Consider the following 17,827-nt stretch of genomic DNA (forward strand, 5'->3'; position numbering starts at 1 on the left):
CATTTATGGGGGAATTAAAATGTTAGTGTATTCTATGAAACCCTGGGTTTGAATGTAGCCTCTTTCAAATAGCAGATTTTGGACACAGGAGGGAAAAAAAAAAGTCATACTGGCAAGATGAGGAAGATTTTCAGTCTTTAGGATCTAATGAGTTTTAGCATGAGCTTTCCCTTGGCCTTTAGTGGAAAAATGGTTTGTCTGGTTTCTTCCCAGCTTTATATTACAGTTGTGGGTCATCTGTGCTGAGCAATAGCTTAGTGTTGTCCCCAGGTCCTGGTTGTCTGACTGTTCATGTTGCATGTGTGTTGGTCCTCAAAGCAGAGAAATGGACTAAATAACTACCTGCAAGGCAAAACCCGAATGCAACCAGGTGTAATTAAAAGCAAAATGTGCTTCAGGTACTCCTTGTAGGCTGTATGAACCAGATTGCACCTGGAAGGATTTGACTCCTTCTATCTACAGGAGTGCTTTAAGCCCTTCTGAGCTGACCTTGCCGCTTCGGTATGTCCATATTCCATCCTACACCACACTTCAGGATGTCCAGCACGTAGCCTTGGCCCTGTGCTGTTGAAGTAACCAGTACGTAGCAGAACCCTAACATTATTTCTGGCTCCAAACTGGAAAAACAACAAGGAAATACTAATTCCAGCTCATGAGCCTTGGGTGCCACCTGGTACCCAGTAGTCTGAGGCCATCTGGTGTGCAGGGTAGAGAGTAAATCAGATCCTTCAAGAGTAAATGTGCTACGAAACAGCTTGAGTGTGGTCCACAGTGTGCTTCTTGGCACCGTGGTTGAGGACTGAGCCATGCAATGGGTCCTTTTAGCAGGTTTAAGCATAACCTTTCATTTTCTAACTACAGAGGTATACTTCTTTGAACCTATATTGTACTGCAGCGAGATGACAGCTCCAGCAATTAAAAAATAAAAGAAAAAATGATTCCAAAAAGGTAAAAAATGGAGTCGTAAAATGTTGCTGTTTAAAACAATATATACATATATATATATTTTAAGAAGAGACAGTCAAGAGGCATAGTGCAAGAGCGTAATGTTCTGCTGTGATGTGGTTGGCCTTTGATAACAGTGCATGTTTATTCTTATAAAAGCCAAAATGATTGCTTCTCCACTGCTTTATTCAGATAGGCGCTATTAAATGGGGAAGCCTGCAAATAGAATTGATGGCTCTTTCAGGAGCAAACGAACGGCGCTGGGCGTCTGCCTCGCGGTGTGATTCAGCCTGAAAAACAGAACAATGAAACCGGGAGGTTATTAGTGGGAAAAATGGGAGGACGGAGGCAGATAATTTTACAGAGTTTTATGGGGTAGTAAGAGTAATGGACAGGAAGGAGATTGAAAATTGAAGAGGATCAGAGGATAGGATTTTATGACCGGAAAAGAAAATTTACAAGACTGATGCGAAGGTTGCCCTAAAGAAAGAAACAGCAAATTTTAAGGAAATAGATGGGGAGCCGTGTGCAGACTGTAAAGGGAAAAAAGAATGGCTGCTGAGCGGAGGGCAGATTGGAAGAGAGCAGAACAAAGAATGGCTTTGAAAGAAGGAAATTAAAAATAATGCATTAGTAGAAGAATAGTCAGAATGGCATTAGGGTGCAGACAGGGGAAGAGGAGCTGGAATTGGACTGCAAGGCGAAGAACTGCTTAAATGAAGTGTGCGTTGGAAATAATGCAGTAACAGAGGGCTTGGAGAAAAAGAATATTAACAGGTGAAGGAGCATTTGACTTAAAAAGGATGCCCTCTAGAGCCTCAACTAATAAAATAGCGGGAATGGATCTTACTTTCTGTGTTGGTGCAATGTGAGTTTGGTAGCTTTAAATAATTTATCGGTGTTCATGGGGCTGGCCAGCTGGGAAGGGAGAATGGAGGGTTCTCTAGTGTTAGGTCTGGTCCAGTCCCTTAAATTATTAGACAAAACTATCACAATCATTTTATCTGCCTCGCAGCCTAGAATCAAGTAGGAGAAATAGTGGAAGGAATTACTGGTTAAAATAAAAAGGCTGTAGCAACAGCAGTGCATCTGATCTGCTTGTCTGTAATGCATTTAAATAGTGGCTTAAATCAGCGGCTAAGCCCATCAGCATCTTCAGGGTACCTCTTCTCACCACTCACTTGTTCTGCTAGAGCTGGCTGGCTCTGCAGTCAGTTTTAGCATCCAAGAGGATGCCTGCTCGTGTAGCTGGTCATGTCATTGATAGCAGACTGTTGGCGATCTCAGAACAGTAACGGGGCTGAAAACATGGACCAGAATTCAAGCTCCAGCTTTACCTGAATACCCTAACTTCTGGGCTTTCAGGTCAGACAGGTCAGACTCCATCTTGTCTAGTGTCTTTGTGCCTGAATTTTATGTTCTTTACTGGCCTGGTTGCAACAGAAGGACCAGAGGAAAACTTCCTCTGGTGGCTGGGGGCTGAGCAGAGGGTAAGGATTAAGCTCGGGTATTGAGACAATACCTACCCGTGGTATTCTGGGGATTGTAAGCTCTGTGCAGTTACCTGGGCTTTTGCATTCTTAGGATGACTCTTGACTTTTGGGTGAGCTTGGATAGTCAAGGTGCAGCCACGAACTGTGTGCCTGCCTCCAGGAGACAGAATGATGACCATTCCCTTGGGCCCAGCATTTACTATTAGCTCTCTAGGCATCTTCCTGCTCAGGATGAGTTTTCTTGTGGTTCTCATTTCTGAGGCATCACTTTCCCCCATCTGCTGTTTTTAATTCCATTTCCTTTGATCATTCCACTCAAATCGGGCACTTCTTAAGCATCGTGATGCCTGAGAAGCAGCAGTCTTGGCTCCACACCCCAGATCCTTGATTGAAGGTAATCTTCAAGGACTTGTGCCCAGAGTCATATGGAAAGGCACTGGCAGAGCAGGGTCTTAGAGCCATCTTGTAAGCCCCAAGCCTGAACTTAAACTGCCGGATTGTACCCCACTGATGACAAGATAAGAGAATTTGAAAGTTTTATCTGATAGCCTTTGTTGTACTGAGGGATCCCAGTGGCAGAGGTTTTCTTGCTTTGTGTAACGTTCAATATAATCTTTAATAAACATTTCAAACATTTTTACGCTGTTTATTGTAAATATTAGCTAAATTGTATAACTGTGTTTGGAATTTAGGCAGTTATTTCTGAGGTAGTTGAATACTAACTCTTACTCATTGCAGACCACAATGTACATTTGCCAGTGTCGGGTAAAGGTCTAAAATATTAATGAAACTAATATTTTCATTGTGTGGTCTCTTGCTTCCCATCTTTAAAGGTACTTGCATGTGCTTACATGTTTTGCCTGATCAAGCTTCTGCCAGTTACATATACCATAAAACATTAGAAGTGCATATAACTACACCTTTAAAACTGAATGATTCAGCTTTATTACTCTATTTATTTATTACTCTAATGCTTTGATCACAAGAGTTAATCTACACAGGGCAAATGATTTTCCCCAAAGAAGGAATGTGGAATATGTCCACATAACAAGCATCTAGACTGCAGCAGTCTGTTAAGGGGGAATCTTACATAGAGTTTTGTTTTCAACACCAATAGCTAAAATTACATTTCCTGAACCTCTAAATTTGGACCAACAAAAGAGAAAGATGCTTCCAGGAGAGAGGAGCTTCTGGGTTTCTGCTGCTTTTTCTACCATTGCATATGTTACCAGTGCTGCAGCCCTCTCCCTGATTTAATCTGTAATCTCAGGTGTTTTCATGGGATCCCTTAAGGTTCTTGGGCTATACAGCAGTGGAGCTAGAAACTTTACTGATCTGTGGTACCATACTCCAGAGCTTTTGAAGTAGCTATACTTAGTTTTTGTTGCTTTACTCTCTCTTTTCTGTTTCCACATAGTCCTTGTGAGATATGCCAAGAAATTACAATGTTAATGCCATTTGGAATTAAATGATATAATCTTTTTAATTGCAGGTTCCATTGCAGCTTATAGAAAGCGTTGAGTGCCGTGACATATTTCAGCTTCATTTGACTTGCAAAGACTGCAAGGTTATAAGGTATGAATAGGCCAAATGCTGAATGGGCTGTGACTTTGCCTTCCATGTGCTGTGTACAGCTAAGACATTCTAGGGAGATGTGTGTGGGTTTTTTTTCATCTTTTGTGCACTTTCTTTCCCCCCAAAATATTTTCTTCTGTCTTTGTGTATAATATCTGGCCATTTTTGTAAAGAGGATGGGATTAAGATGGCATGCATTTTATTTGGAAGTTAATCTTAGTCTCACTGTTTTTTTCCCTGATTTATAGTGAATGCAGTACTGGTTATAAGACACAGAACTAGATAAAACGGCTGAAACACATACTTCTTAGAAAAAAAGTGTTAAGATTTGGGGTTGAGGTTGGGGTTTAAGGTATGGGCTTGTGTAGTTCTACCTGAAACCTTCAGACAGGATAGCATCAGCCATCTCAGGTTTTTAGCTGTTGTCAGAGTGCAGAGACTATCCTTAAGATACAAGTAGCCTGTTGAAAAAGAAAGTCTGGGAATAAGGTAAAGCCAGGTCTGCAACCCACCTCGGTAGACAGCAAAGTAGCTGTCATGTGTCGTGTTAATATGCTTCTGTCCTTCAGCATTCTTCAGTGTCTGCCCCTGGGTTCTCTGAACTTCACTATTTCCTACTTTTCTGCTGGATAAATTAATTTTGATCTATAAACTTTAATTAACAAGAAAGGAACACTTCTTTTTGATTAAATGTTTGCTGGCAGTACCTTTCGTATAATGAAATGCACCCCAGTCACATCTGAGCACTCAGAATGTTTAACAGGCCAGCTGCTTCCTGAAATGCTGGATTTTGATGAGGTCTGATTTTACTTTAGAAGTAATGTTTAGTTTAATTTGAATTAAATATTTAACTTCCTCTTAACTTATAGCTCTTGACATTTAAAAAATTCACTCTTCCTATCTACATTAATTTGTTAATCCTCTTCAATTGTACAATGAATACAAATTATTTGTATTTATGTCCTCCTTTATGAATTTCTGATCAAAATTGCAGTTCTGAGAATCAGGACTTGATGAAAATGACCACTGGAAATAATGAGGTGTGGGCTCAAGATCCCAAAATTGGAACACGTGCATGTTATGTTTCCTGAACAAAGCAATTTGTGTTTTGAATAATTGGGCTCAAATGAAGATAGTGTTGAAAATGACTAATACCAACTTTAAAACAATTTAGAAAGAAAATGGGATACTTAGGGTGAGATGCATCTTGTCTAACTGCAGACAGTTAATAGACAATTAACCAGTCTGAGCTAGTAGTGGAGGCTCACTTTATAGTCAGTGATGAGAAATAAAAGCTTCAGGGCTGCACTTCCTCGCAGCTATTTTAGATGTGTTTCATAAGATAGCAGGAGCTGCACATGTCGTCTTCCTTCCACTGCCTGACTTTTAGATATTTACAGGTAGGGATAATAAATCCTGCCCTTAGAGAATACAGATGCTGTCATTAATGATGAATGTAGTTGAAACCAGACTGAGCTGAATGCAAATATTTGGTGAATATTTTATAACTATAAACTCTTGAAGAAATCTGTCAGGGAAAAGTAAAAATAAATCACTGCACTAATTTCCACCCTTTATTCCAAAGGGGCCAGAAATCCTCTTTGAAAAGACAAGCCAATGCCATTTTAATGTATGGCTTTGAAGATTATTTTCTCCTGTGCAGGGAATGTTCTTGCTCGTTGTTGTTAGTATGTAATGTTAGGAAAAGCTCAGATTCAAAAACATTTTTTCTGCTTACCACCAAGGCCAGGAAAGAGAATTTTAACATCTATGGTAGGGGAGTAAGGTAAGATTTCACATACTGGCGTTTGTCCCCATTGTTCTCAAATTAAGTATATCATTCAGATGGATCTTTTGTCTAGATTTTGATGAAAAATGCATTCTTGCTTGCAGGAATGTGATAGATTATAATGTATGCAGTGGTTTTATGAGTTAGTTTCCATCTGGGACCACCCTTCAGCAAGACGACATAATGCAGTTCTGGTTTGTGTGAAAGCTGCACACTGAGCTCAGGGATGCTCGCCATGATTTTAAACTAGCCATACCCATAAACATCTTCCTCGTCCATGACTAGTAAGGCATGCTGGTGGTTTATTTGCAGTCACAGAATATTGCTTTCATGCTTGCAGCTTAACTTGAATCCTTAGGTATTTATTTCTGTGCTAATACCCTAAGGTTTCATTTTTACTATCCACTAGAATGTACACAGAAGTAGAACTAAATTATCAATGAGATGGTTCTTCTCATTTTTAGCTTTCACAAGGGTTTTCGCAGTCAGCCAGACCTTATAATGTGGGCACCTATTCCTGACAATTAATAAATAAATGTTTATTTCTGTGGCAGGTGTCAGTTTTCTACTTTTGAGCAGTGTCAAGATTGGCTGAAGCGTCTGAACAATGCCATCCGCCCTCCTTCGAAGATAGAAGACCTTTTCTCATTTGCCTATCATGCTTGGTGCATGGAGGTGTATGCTAGTGAAAAGGAACAACATGGAGACTTGTGTCGGCCAGGTACGTGGAAGCACTTTGAGGATCATCACACATGATTTGAATAGGAACTGCCTGCTTGTTGCTGACATCCACAACTTTCAAAAAAAATTATGAACAATTCAGTTTTTCTGTTTAAATTGTACCAGGAAAATTCTCATATGGACTTCTTTTACATCAGTTCTTGCACTTCTTCCTTGGTTATATAGTATACCTTCACTTTCAGCAGGGTGTTTAATGTCTCACATGTCTGACTCTGCACAGTCTGAATTTTGTCCTGTCTGAACAAATGGGAGATTAGCTCCCACCACAGCTACTTTGGGATCAAAAAGCTATGCAAAACACTCCCTGAATGGCCTGGGGAAATTAATGTGGTGGATCTAATTTAGTCAGTCACATATAATACTAATAACATTTTGTTCACCAGGGCAGCAACTTTCATTCTAAACATTTTGTATGGATTGTGCCCGTGTTTTTGTAGTCATTGCCTACGACAGTGGTCTTCAGCGTGGATGTTCAGCAGTAGGAGATGCAGGAGAAAGACGCCTCTGAGCTGTTTCTGAGGTTCACAACTGCAAGACAGGGGCCTATTTTTAGTGAAATATCATCCACATTGGAAAGTTTGAGAAGTCCACAAGTAAATAAAAACTTAAAATTGCTATGCTGGTCGTTATAGCATTTGTTTGTATCTGAGGAAATCTGTGTTCTGGGCCCTCTCCAGTCTGAGGCCCTCGGCATCCATAATCCACGTATCTGAGAAAAATGGCCTAATTATAGGAGGTTCGTTAACAGAGGAATGACGGTGTGGTTCTACCCCTGTTACTGAAGCTGGAGTGTGGTTTAGCAAAGACTGTAATTTCCTTGAAGCCTGAGGAAGAGCAGTCAACAGGTAGCACACAAGTGGGAGGAGGTGTTGCTTGGTTCTGCTTCCTCTTCCTGCACTTTACACACATTGTTAGCAGTTGCTGAAAAAGAAAAATCCTCAGAGCAGAATTTTGAATTCATATCTTTCCCCTCCCAAGTAAACTTGTTAACTGGAAGGCAGCAGGAGTGTAGATGGTTTACTAAGTCTCCTTGTGGGCCTTCAGGCAGAATTCAGCCTGCGTTACATGAAGCAGCATTTACTTTGTGATTAACTTTTATCAAATAAATTATAGTTAAAATGAATCTATGGGAATGTAATTAATCCAAGACATTGGATTTATTTATTGTACATCAAAGCAGCCCAGTGTTTGATAGATACGGACACAAATACTAGTTGCTTCCAAATCTAAATATCAACTTCTGTGAAAAAAATTGTAAAGTGTTAACCATGTCTGCAATGGCAGATTAGCACTGTGGCTCACATGACCAGTGTTTATTATCACAAGCCCACAACACGTATAGCTTGCTTTTTCTCCGATTTTAAGAATTGGTTGGGCGTGCCTAAGAAATTAAAGGTTACTCACCTTGGCTCAGAGGCCTCTTAAATAAAATATCTGCATTTGGGGAAGACCAGACAAAATGTTAAGGCTAGGGTTTCGCTTTTCAGAGAGAATCTGTGATTTCTTGATGTACAGAGTAGCTGAAAATTAGAGGGAGGAAGGGAGAAATCAAATGTATTTCATTTTCATGTAGTTTCATGTGTTTCTCTAAAACCCATCAGCAGTGTGCATCAGCTGGTTGGGGATAGTTCTAGTATTCTCATCTGCTATCCAGAATATTTCGTCAGTATGTATTACAAGTTTTAGTGACTTCTAAACAGCAGCGGACAATGAATGAAGCCCATCCTCAGTGCTGCAAGGACACGTTGCTCTTCCCACAGAATGTTTAAGGGCAGTAATGAAAGTTGTTGTGAAGAGGAGCACGGCAGAGCTCCTGGCCAGAATGCTGTGTCCCAGTTCACTTCTGCACTTGAGAAATCAAAGGCCTGTCCTCACAGAGGGCTGCCAAACAGCTGCTGCAAAGCAAGGACTCAAGTAGTTCCTATGCTTCAGGATGATAAATTCTAGGTTGCTAAAATATAATACATTCAAACTCATGCAGGGAGTAAGAGTTCACGTGAGAGGTGGGGAAATGTTGGCAAGCTCCAGTCTGATTGACCTGGTGATAGGGAAGGGGAAGCAGAACTACAGCGCCTCTGTGTGACTGACACTCTGCAAAGTCACAGCCTGGGACTGGCAGAACTGTCTCGTCTTTTCTTTCTTTCCTTTTTTTTTTTTTTTTTGAAACTGTTTTACCAGTGACACATTGTAAAGGAAGCAGTGATGGTCAGGCAGGTCCATCCTTGCACCACCATGAGCCTTGAAGAATGAATGCTGTCTCTTTGCATGGTGCCATTCTCCCGTTTTAACTTGAAAACAGCATAAGAAAAACAAACTTATTACACTTCCCTAAGGCAGATCTCACACACGTCTTGAATTGCAGAGAACCAGTTTCAGTGTATGATCTGACCTGTAGGAATAAAGAATGCTGGAGCTTCTCTTTCACAGTTAATTTCACGGTCCTGTAGTTAAGCCATTAACTCTTACTTTTAGTTTGCCACTTAGTTTAACCACTTACTCTTAGTTTACCTATTTCTCTATATTTATCTCTAATTGGTTGGTAATATCACATAAAAATGTTGGGCATGTACATTTACATCCTTAGAGGTATATGTCTCTGCATATCTTATGTATTTAAACACACTAAGGGTTTTCTGAAATATAACAGAAAGATATAATACTCAAAGCATTATTTTTGTCAATAGATTTTTTTCCCTCATTGATTGGTACTGTGCATCTCCAATTTAGAGATGGAAAACTGAGATGCAGACTAAATTGCAGGGCTTGTCTACAGTCATGTAGGAAGCCTGTGGCTGACATTGCATGCTAAATGCGGACTGCCCAAGTCCCAGACCATATTCTATATACTACCCCTTCACATATCAGTCAGACCAGAGCTTCACCTTCTTCTCAGTGGTAGAAAATTCTGAATTTCAGAAAAAATAAATATTTGCTAGCATTTTCCCACTAAGGCTGCTGATGGATCTAAATTGTTCTCATTTTTGCTGATATGCTTGGTTCTGGTTTGCAGTGTTGTTTGTTTTTGTTTTGTTTTGTTTTTTGGATATGAATATACAGAGGACAGTCATTTTGGGGAAAAATTGGAGAGCTGGTATGGGAGAGCCATCCATACAAGCTGTGGTACTCTTGCTTGATTTTCAGATAGGGTTATGAGACAGACTGGTTTTGAACTTTTCTTTCCTCTTTTCAGTTTTTAGTAAGTATGAGTACAGTGGTGTTTTTCTCTATTTTGAAAGGTAAGAATCTTATTTCACCTTTATTTTTTCTGTCTCCTTTTGATACCCAGGAGAACATGTAACTTCAAGGTTTAAAAATGAAGTGGAGAGGATGGGTTTTGATATGAACAATGCCTGGAGGATTTCCAACATCAATGAGAAGTACAAGTAAGTTATGTGGGCTGCTGGTTCCCAGCCAAATACCTTCTCAAAACACCAATTTTGTTATAGCGGATTACTGGAACTTTTTTCCAAGTTCTGCAGTTCATAATAAGGGACAACTAGAATTATGAGGGTGTTTTTTTTGTTGTTGTTGTTTTGCTATTCTATAGCATAGATGTGCTTTTAAATTATTATTTAATGTTTTGTTAGCTGTTACAACTTCATAGGCTTAGAAATACCAGATTTTGATGTGCTTGCTGTAAGACTCCTTAGAGAATAAACATTCCAATGCAAGAAAGGGAAGCCTTAAGAAGCTGGCAAAGAGTAGAGTTACATTGAAATTTTAAAAAGATTTTACAACACGTCTTGTTCTCTAGCTTAAGACAAAGGCTTGTGGGGAAAAAAATGTTGGTTTGGATGAGTCAAGTTCATAGACCCTGAAAATAAGAGTAAAACACTTATACTGATCCTGAGAGCATGGATAAATATCCCCTCAGTCTACTGGGAGAGAGAAAGGCGTTCCTCCATTCATGGTTGGTAGGACAGTGTACTGCCTGACCCCGATGCAGTTCAGTGCAAAAGCAGCAGTAACACTTCATAATGAAACATGTTTCATTGCATTGTCTTTGGAGGATAATGACTTGCAGTTGGTGACACTACAAGAAGAATATTTGTCTTGTCTCTAAAAATGGAGGGAAGTAAAAAGAGCTATTCCTTACATATTTAATACTGGAGAAGAACAAAGAAAACTTCAGTGTCATATAGAAGCAGAATGATTCAAACACACTCCTTTCGTTCTAGTGGCCAGCACTTGAGAAAAGATTATTTTTTCAGCATGATTGATAGATTTTTGTGAATAGTCTTAGAGATGTGCTCAAGTCTGTCCTCATGCAGTGATTTCTTTTTAAGTGCTCCTACTTCTTGCAACTTCATTGTTAGAATATAGTTTCTTTTTTTTTTTTTTAGTAAGATAGAACAGGCATTAATATATTCTTTGAAGTTTTTAAGAATTTTCTCCAAGTAGTGTATTTATTTTTGAATGAACTGTAAAAAGTATTGTGGTCTACTGGCCGGAATGATGATCTAGTTAGAACTGGCAACACACAAAGTTAATTCTCGTTATTCTTGTTTCCCATTTCTTTTACTTGGGTTTTGCTAGAAGACCTTTTTCTTTTCTTTCTTTCTTTTTTTTTTTTTTTTGAGTTCTGTTAGAATTTATAACCTTGACATTATGGCCTATTCTTAACATTTCCCCCAGACCAATTGGTGAGACAAAGAAAACTATTTTTGCACAGTCTCAGAACTGTGACATTCAATCCAGATGCGAGGTTGTGTTTATCTGTACAATAGGGTGATTCTGTACGTTTTGTTGCATCTTAGCCCTGGGTATGAACTAGTTTATTATTCAGCAATATATTGCAGTCACTGCTGACTGCTTGTCCAGTTCTCTTTGGCAGTCGTGACTTTCTTGCTTGAATTGTGGAGTAGGAGATAGATCTAGTAGAAGAAAGTTCCAGTTAACCAGTCAAACATAAGCCAGTGCACTCAGATTCCTGCCTTCAGGGAGGGTTGATCAGCTAATGTAATTATTCATGCATTATACAAGTTCCTTGTCTTGAATCCAGTAGCCCAGGTGGCTCTTCCATGTTTTGTGCCCCAGAAATTGTAAGTGATTTATTCTTTAGCATGGAGAGATGTGGAATATTTTTTCTGTCGTCCAGTTTATTTCAGCTGGTGGAGTTAAAAATTATCTATACGCAAGTTTCCCAAGAAAACCCAAAACATGAATTTTCTGATCCTGAAATGCACTTACATACCTTGCTGTTCATAGTGCTTTTTATATATGCTAAGGAGAAGCTTATTGACATACAATCAAACAGGAGCTATAACGAAATAGCTTGCTGAGATGAACAGCTGTCAGATTGCTAATACTGCTTTTTTTTTGTTTGTGTTGTCTAGAAGGTGTGTAACTGCTCTGTATCTCCTGCATTCAACCTTTTGCACCACTTCTCTCACAGGCTCTGTGGCAGTTACCCACAGGAAATCATAGTTCCTGCCTGGATCACGGATAAAGAGCTGGAGAGCGTGGCAAGCTTTCGGTCCTGGAAGCGCATCCCTGCTGTTGTGTACAGGTGAGCAGGTGGAACAGCCTTCACCAGTCTGTGCCTGAGGTGTTCCAGCAAATAAAAGCTGAAATAACGTGGAACTGGGGATCTTGACTTGTCATGAAAGGTGTTGAGGCTCCTGTGGGCCACAGATGTCCACTCACCAAGCCTGACAGACTTCACCAAAAGTGTTAAAGATATTTTATTTAAAGATATTTTATTTTAAAGATATTTTAACACTTTTTTAAAAAGATATTTTATCTTTAACACTTTGAGAACAGGACCGTGGAACAAAATACAAAGCACCCTAATGGTTCAGGTAGCAAACAAGGATGACAAGGAGCCTTCACATGAGAAAAAGTTCAGGCTTGTGTTTAACTGACAGCACAGTGTGACATGTTAGGCTTGGTGGTTTGGGGCCTTTGTCTCTACATTTGCTACTTGTGTACGTACATTGCTTTATACCTATTGAAATCTCCCAGAATGTGTGATATAGCAGCATGTACTGACACTTGTCAAGCCATGTGTGAAGTAAGACAGAGGGACTACACAGTCAGTCAGTGAATAACGGTTTGTATCTTCTCATTCCAAATACGTGCTGTGGGAGCACTCAGCTTTGCATGTCCTGCAAGTCATTCTTAGGGCAGCACCTGAGTTAAGATTATTATATTTTTTTTAAAAAAATATGAAAATGAAAAAGTATAAGGTGAAGAAATGAACAGAAGTGAAAAAATGGTAAGTAGCATTTGTGGCTAGGTCCTCTGGCCGTTTTTCTCTACTTCTCACCCAGCCATTTGAAGAACCACACAACAGAGAAGCACAAACAAACCAGTGCTCAGATGGTGCAGTATAAGCAAGGACAAATCCTAAAATGATTTAAGAGAGATCTAAAACTCAATTTACAAGAGGTGTTAGCTTCATCTGCATATTGTAAATAGTTTTAATCAGGCAGTCTTTTCCTTAGAGTGAGTCCAGCTCTTCATAAGAAAATTGCTTTTCTGAGATACTATTTTTTGGCAGCTTCTTTAGTAAGAAATGTATTTCAGAATTGTTTCTCAAATGTTCAGGGACCTGTCTTTAATACCTTGGCCACTTTTCTGGTGTGCTTATCCTCCCATAAGCATTTAAAATCACTTTAAAAATCAGATGACAAAGGGATTAAAAAGATAATGAATACTGATAATTCCATTAAGTCTGCCCAGTCATCCATTTGTTCTAAAGAGAGAGAGAGAGCAGGAGCTGTTCTCTGAGTAACAAGCTAAATTTAGAGATCAGTAAAGTTGACAAATTCACATGACCCAGGTCAGAGGAGCAAGTATACAAGAGTAGGCTATAAAGCATGGTTTACCTAGGATGATAAGAGTTAGTGCTCCATGCATGGAGAAGAAATAAGCTTGTGGCAGCAGACCATTGTCTTTGAATCATCCTTCTTTTTCTCCTGAATATCAAAGCAGTTAGCATCGTCTCTAAATGTTCAGGAGTTACCCCCATCCTCTGTTTGGCTCTGTGAAGGGAAAAATGCTTTCCAGCATATGCTAAATTTTTTAGACTTAAGGTAGTTATTATTTTGGTAATACATATATGAGTATGTGTGTCTGTGTGTGTGTGTGTGTGTATATATATAAACGTATATAGGAGAATGGCATAATTTATATATGGTTTTGTATCCAGCTTTGAACACTGCATTTCAGGCTACTTCGTGCCTTTGATGCAGTAGTCACGTAATTGGGCAGAGTTAACACAGTTAACATGAGGAAGCATCAGCCTCCTTCATCAATATGCAGAAAAAGTCATAATTTTTGTATCATTCTTGGGTAAAGCTTCCATTCAAGGGGATTTATGGGGTAGTGATTTAAATGTTTGAAAGACCTCATTGACTGAAATTGTTTAATCCCTGGCATTTAATATTCTGCAGTTCTGATGAGACTACATGTGTTCAATTACCACATCGTATTTCACCTGTATCTTAAAAACAGTGGGAGAAAACTTGCTCTTTTTTGAATTCTTTTTCCTTTATCTTGACATTTAGGAATAGATTTATAAGACATCCAGTTCATCATTCTGCATCTAATAAAATCCAAATCAGCTAGTGGTTGATGATCCGTGTGATTGGAAATCCATATATAGTTCTCTCTGTATATGTATATATATATATGTGACCATAAAATTTGCTTTTTTTCTTACTTTTGGAGGAGTAACAGACAAAAGCTCATTCAGCATTTTTATCCATTGAAGATCATTTGGGACTATTGATTTCGTTATTTATTGATCACATTTAAAAATCAGCTCTTACTGCTGTACCTCAGGGAAAAAAGTAATAATTTTTTAAATTTGTCCAATAACTAGTCTCAGATAGTTCTTCGAATGATGAGACAGAGAGGAGAGAGAGAGACACTTGGCTACAAACCCTTTTTGTTCTTGCAAAGCATTCGGAAGCTATGGCAGCATCCACAGTCTGAAAAGCTGAACAGGCTGAATTCGGAGGCAAAATTCAAAAATATTGAATTTTTGAATTTACAGGATTATTGTCCTGACCTCCTAGGACTGCTGCTCCTGTTTTGTGATCAGGTTCCCAAAAAAATCTGACACCCATCTTCTGCAGCTTTCTTCAGTGCTTACCATTTTTGAAAACCTAGGCACATATTTAGGCAGATGAACCTGGCCTGTAAGGTAGTTTTTGTAGCTCACGTTTTAGTCCCAGAAAATCAGTGTTAGGGAGAGGCCTTCTGGAATTCAGAGGAAAGACTGCACAGAGAGCTTCATTGGCATTATATAAACGTTTTCCTAAACTCATGAGAACCTACTTAAAAATGAACAGTGTTGAGGATGCTTTTTGCTCTCTCACACTGCAGGTTATTACCCATCCAGGCAGCATTTCTGCCAGCACAGAAAGCAAGGGTAAACAGAAATTTGCTGCGTACCGTACTTGCTGAATTATATTAGAATGGACTGCAGCAATAATTTTTTGGGTTGCAAGTACTAGTAGTTAAGTAATGCTATGCAGGGAGCTGTGCAAACCTTTATTACTGTTCCCTGTCTTGTAGTTGTAAGGACTTAGAGGATTTATTGTACTCGAGGGATTGCTTAACAGAGAGATTGAGCGTATGCTGCAGTGTACTGCACATCGTACAGTTACAATGCTTTGTAATGATGAGCTTTGTAGTTATTCAATGAGTGATTTACTCTCTAGTTTACTATCTAGAGGCTTCATGTTGTTTTGCCTCTAGAGGGTTAGGAAGTTTGCAGAGTTCAGTTAAATTTTCTTTTTATTCTTTTTTTATAGTTACTGAAATGTGAATGACACCATCTTATACTCAGATCCATCTCTAGGGACGTCAGAATTGCACTTAAACTATTTGCTATTTTTTGTTCCCAAGGCCAGTTCAGTTGGGATGAGTGTGATTCGTCAGACCTCCAACATTACCGTAAATAGATTTGTTTGATATCTGCTTAGGCGTATTCAGGCTGCACAGCTATCAATGAACTCGACCTCTCTCTAGTGATTCGTTATTAATCATGGTATAAATGGGAGGCAAGAACCTGGAGATGAAAATGTAACTGTGTATGAAGCCGTGAAAATGATTCTGCAGGTAGGCAGCAATGAAATCTGGGAGAACATATGGGAAAGTAAGTGAGCTTATCGAGGTGTTCAGAATAGATGTGTTACAGGTACAATGATCGTTTGTTTTCTTTGTTGTTTGTGCCAGCATAGCAGGGAACTGGGTGGCCTTTCAGTGATTGACACGTATATTTTACTGAACTAATTTTGTATCAATGGAGCAGCCTCTGGGAGGCAATTCATTCCAACCAACACATTTTCCTTTGCGTGGAGTTGGCTGGCACCTCTTGTAAATGCCGTGGCATTCAGATCGCTTTGCCTTTGGTTCGGTTAATGCAGCGTGTCAGCTGCTTCCTTTCAGTGAAGGAACTGTATATGAAACCATTACAAAAGAGCTATGAAAAACACTTAAAATACACTATCAGGAAATATTTTATATTTCTGAGTTTTTGCAGCAGCAAGCCTTAACCTGCTGTTAGTACTGCTTTTGGATGAACAGCTGGAGGCAGCTGCCACCGAAGTGACACCGCAGAGGTGGCTCTGCCAAGCACACGACAGGGTCTGACAGCACTGGCAGCAAATTCTAAACCAATTTCTGACACTGCCATAAACATTTACTGGGGTGGTGAGAGAAAAAAGTAAGACTTAGAGGTTTGCGCCTTCTTCGAGGTCAGGACTGTCAAAGTCAATGTTTAAATTTGCTGAAAGGTTCAGCTCACCCTTACTGTCAATGCAATTAAACAACTCCTGGTTGACGTTAGGCTGGAACAATCATCCTGCCTGCAATCTGGAATAAAACTTGAAAATATTTTCCTTTCCTACAGAGTAACGTTTAGGAACGGCAGTAGGCACGTACTTTTATGAATGTGGAGGTTGTGTTTCTGAGCGGTTCCTGAGCAAGGGTGCACTGCCTAAAGGCACCTTTTTATAAAGCTGTGTGTCTGCAGGTTGGTTGGACAGAAAATAACAGTGTGGGGATGAGCAGTAGAAAAATTCAGATGGGATGTGAGGCAGGGAGCAGAACTTTCTTGGTGTCCTGCTCCTCAGCACCACAGACTCTCCAAGCGGCCCGAGAGAAGTCCTGTCCTTGGTTTTCCTTTGCCTCTCCACCTACAGCTCCTCATGCTGACGGCTGGGCTCCCTTTCTTGCCATGCCTGCGGTCCTCTGGATTCAAGGTGTTGCTGGGGAAGGTCAAAGAGAATGAGAATGTTGCAAGCACTTTGGTGAACGGGGAATTGTGTTCTGCAGCAGTGTGATGGGTCAGCATGGAGGCAGTACATGAGAATTAAGTGACAAGGCTTCAGTATTCTTTTTCAAAATAAGAGATTATAGGGATGAGTTTCTTAATCTGTTTTTTCAGAGCATCTTTGCAGTGGTTGGATACTCTTCTGTTGTTTTAAGGAAAGGCTGTGGTATTTATTTTTTTCCCCAATTATTTTTGGGAATTTGTTTTCAAAAATATTCAGCTTTTTTCCCCACTGGTGAGGATAGAAGACCATTCCTTTCCAACAGGCACTAATAGGAAAATTCAGAATGAGTTAAACTGCAGATGTTCAGCATCCTGAGAAACTGGCTCTTTTCTTTTAAGCTAGTGAAGTAATGCCTAAAATACAGTGCCTTCTAGATACGGTTCTGCAGTGTTCAAGGACCACCTTCCAGCATTCACAGGTGATACTTGGCAAGGGATGCTCTCAGTGTACAAGGGCAAGGTTCTGACTTAGCGTTACACATCAGCAGGCAGAAGGCTTGCCAAATTCTGCTAGTATTTTGTACCAAAATCATGGTGACGTTCCTCACAGATTTAATTAATGGTATGGTTGGATTTCAAAACAAGCTCATCAAAACGTGAATCTGTGTTTTTACTCCTTTCTTCTGGCTTTAAAATTAGCATGGGTTTAACTGTCCTTTTGCATTTAGCCTGCTGTACCACAGCAGCAGCCCTGACTTAGCCAGCAGGTGTTGAACACTCCTTTACAGCATCTACTGTGCTGAAATGCTCCTCAGCTTTTACAGGTCGACAGGCAGCCTTGGTAAGCATGAAGATGCTCTGTTCTCTCTGACTGACCTCAGCTTTGGCTTTTCCCTTTCAGTGACAGCCAGTGTCCTGGAGGGAAGCGTGTGGCATGCATTGCTGCTGAATCACAGGCTGGGGATAGCTGCTGAACTGTAGAATTAAAGTACTGGAGCGAACCATTTAATTTCTCACACCCTCTGTGTTTTCCATCCTGATCTTTCAAGTTAT

At 39.8% G+C, this 17,827-nt stretch overlaps 1 protein-coding gene across 16 annotated transcripts in view; it reads left to right on the forward strand.

The window, feature by feature from the left end:
* MTMR3 (myotubularin related protein 3) overlaps positions 1–17,827 on the forward strand; it is a 79,263-nt gene that overhangs the window by 40,128 nt on the left and 21,308 nt on the right. For all 16 annotated transcript variants that reach the window (XM_084539139.1, XM_084539143.1, XM_084539142.1 and 13 more), the window contains 4 exons: positions 3,931–4,013; positions 6,357–6,523; positions 9,830–9,926; positions 11,939–12,052. In XM_084539139.1, coding sequence (XP_084395265.1) covers positions 3,931–4,013; positions 6,357–6,523; positions 9,830–9,926; positions 11,939–12,052 — 461 coding nt within the window. The remainder of the gene's footprint in view (positions 1–3,930; positions 4,014–6,356; positions 6,524–9,829; positions 9,927–11,938; positions 12,053–17,827) is intronic.

The sequence above is a fragment of the Aythya ferina genome, assembly GCF_964211825.1.
Source record: "Aythya ferina genome assembly, chromosome: 17".
Classification (NCBI taxonomy): domain Eukaryota; kingdom Metazoa; phylum Chordata; class Aves; order Anseriformes; family Anatidae; genus Aythya; species Aythya ferina.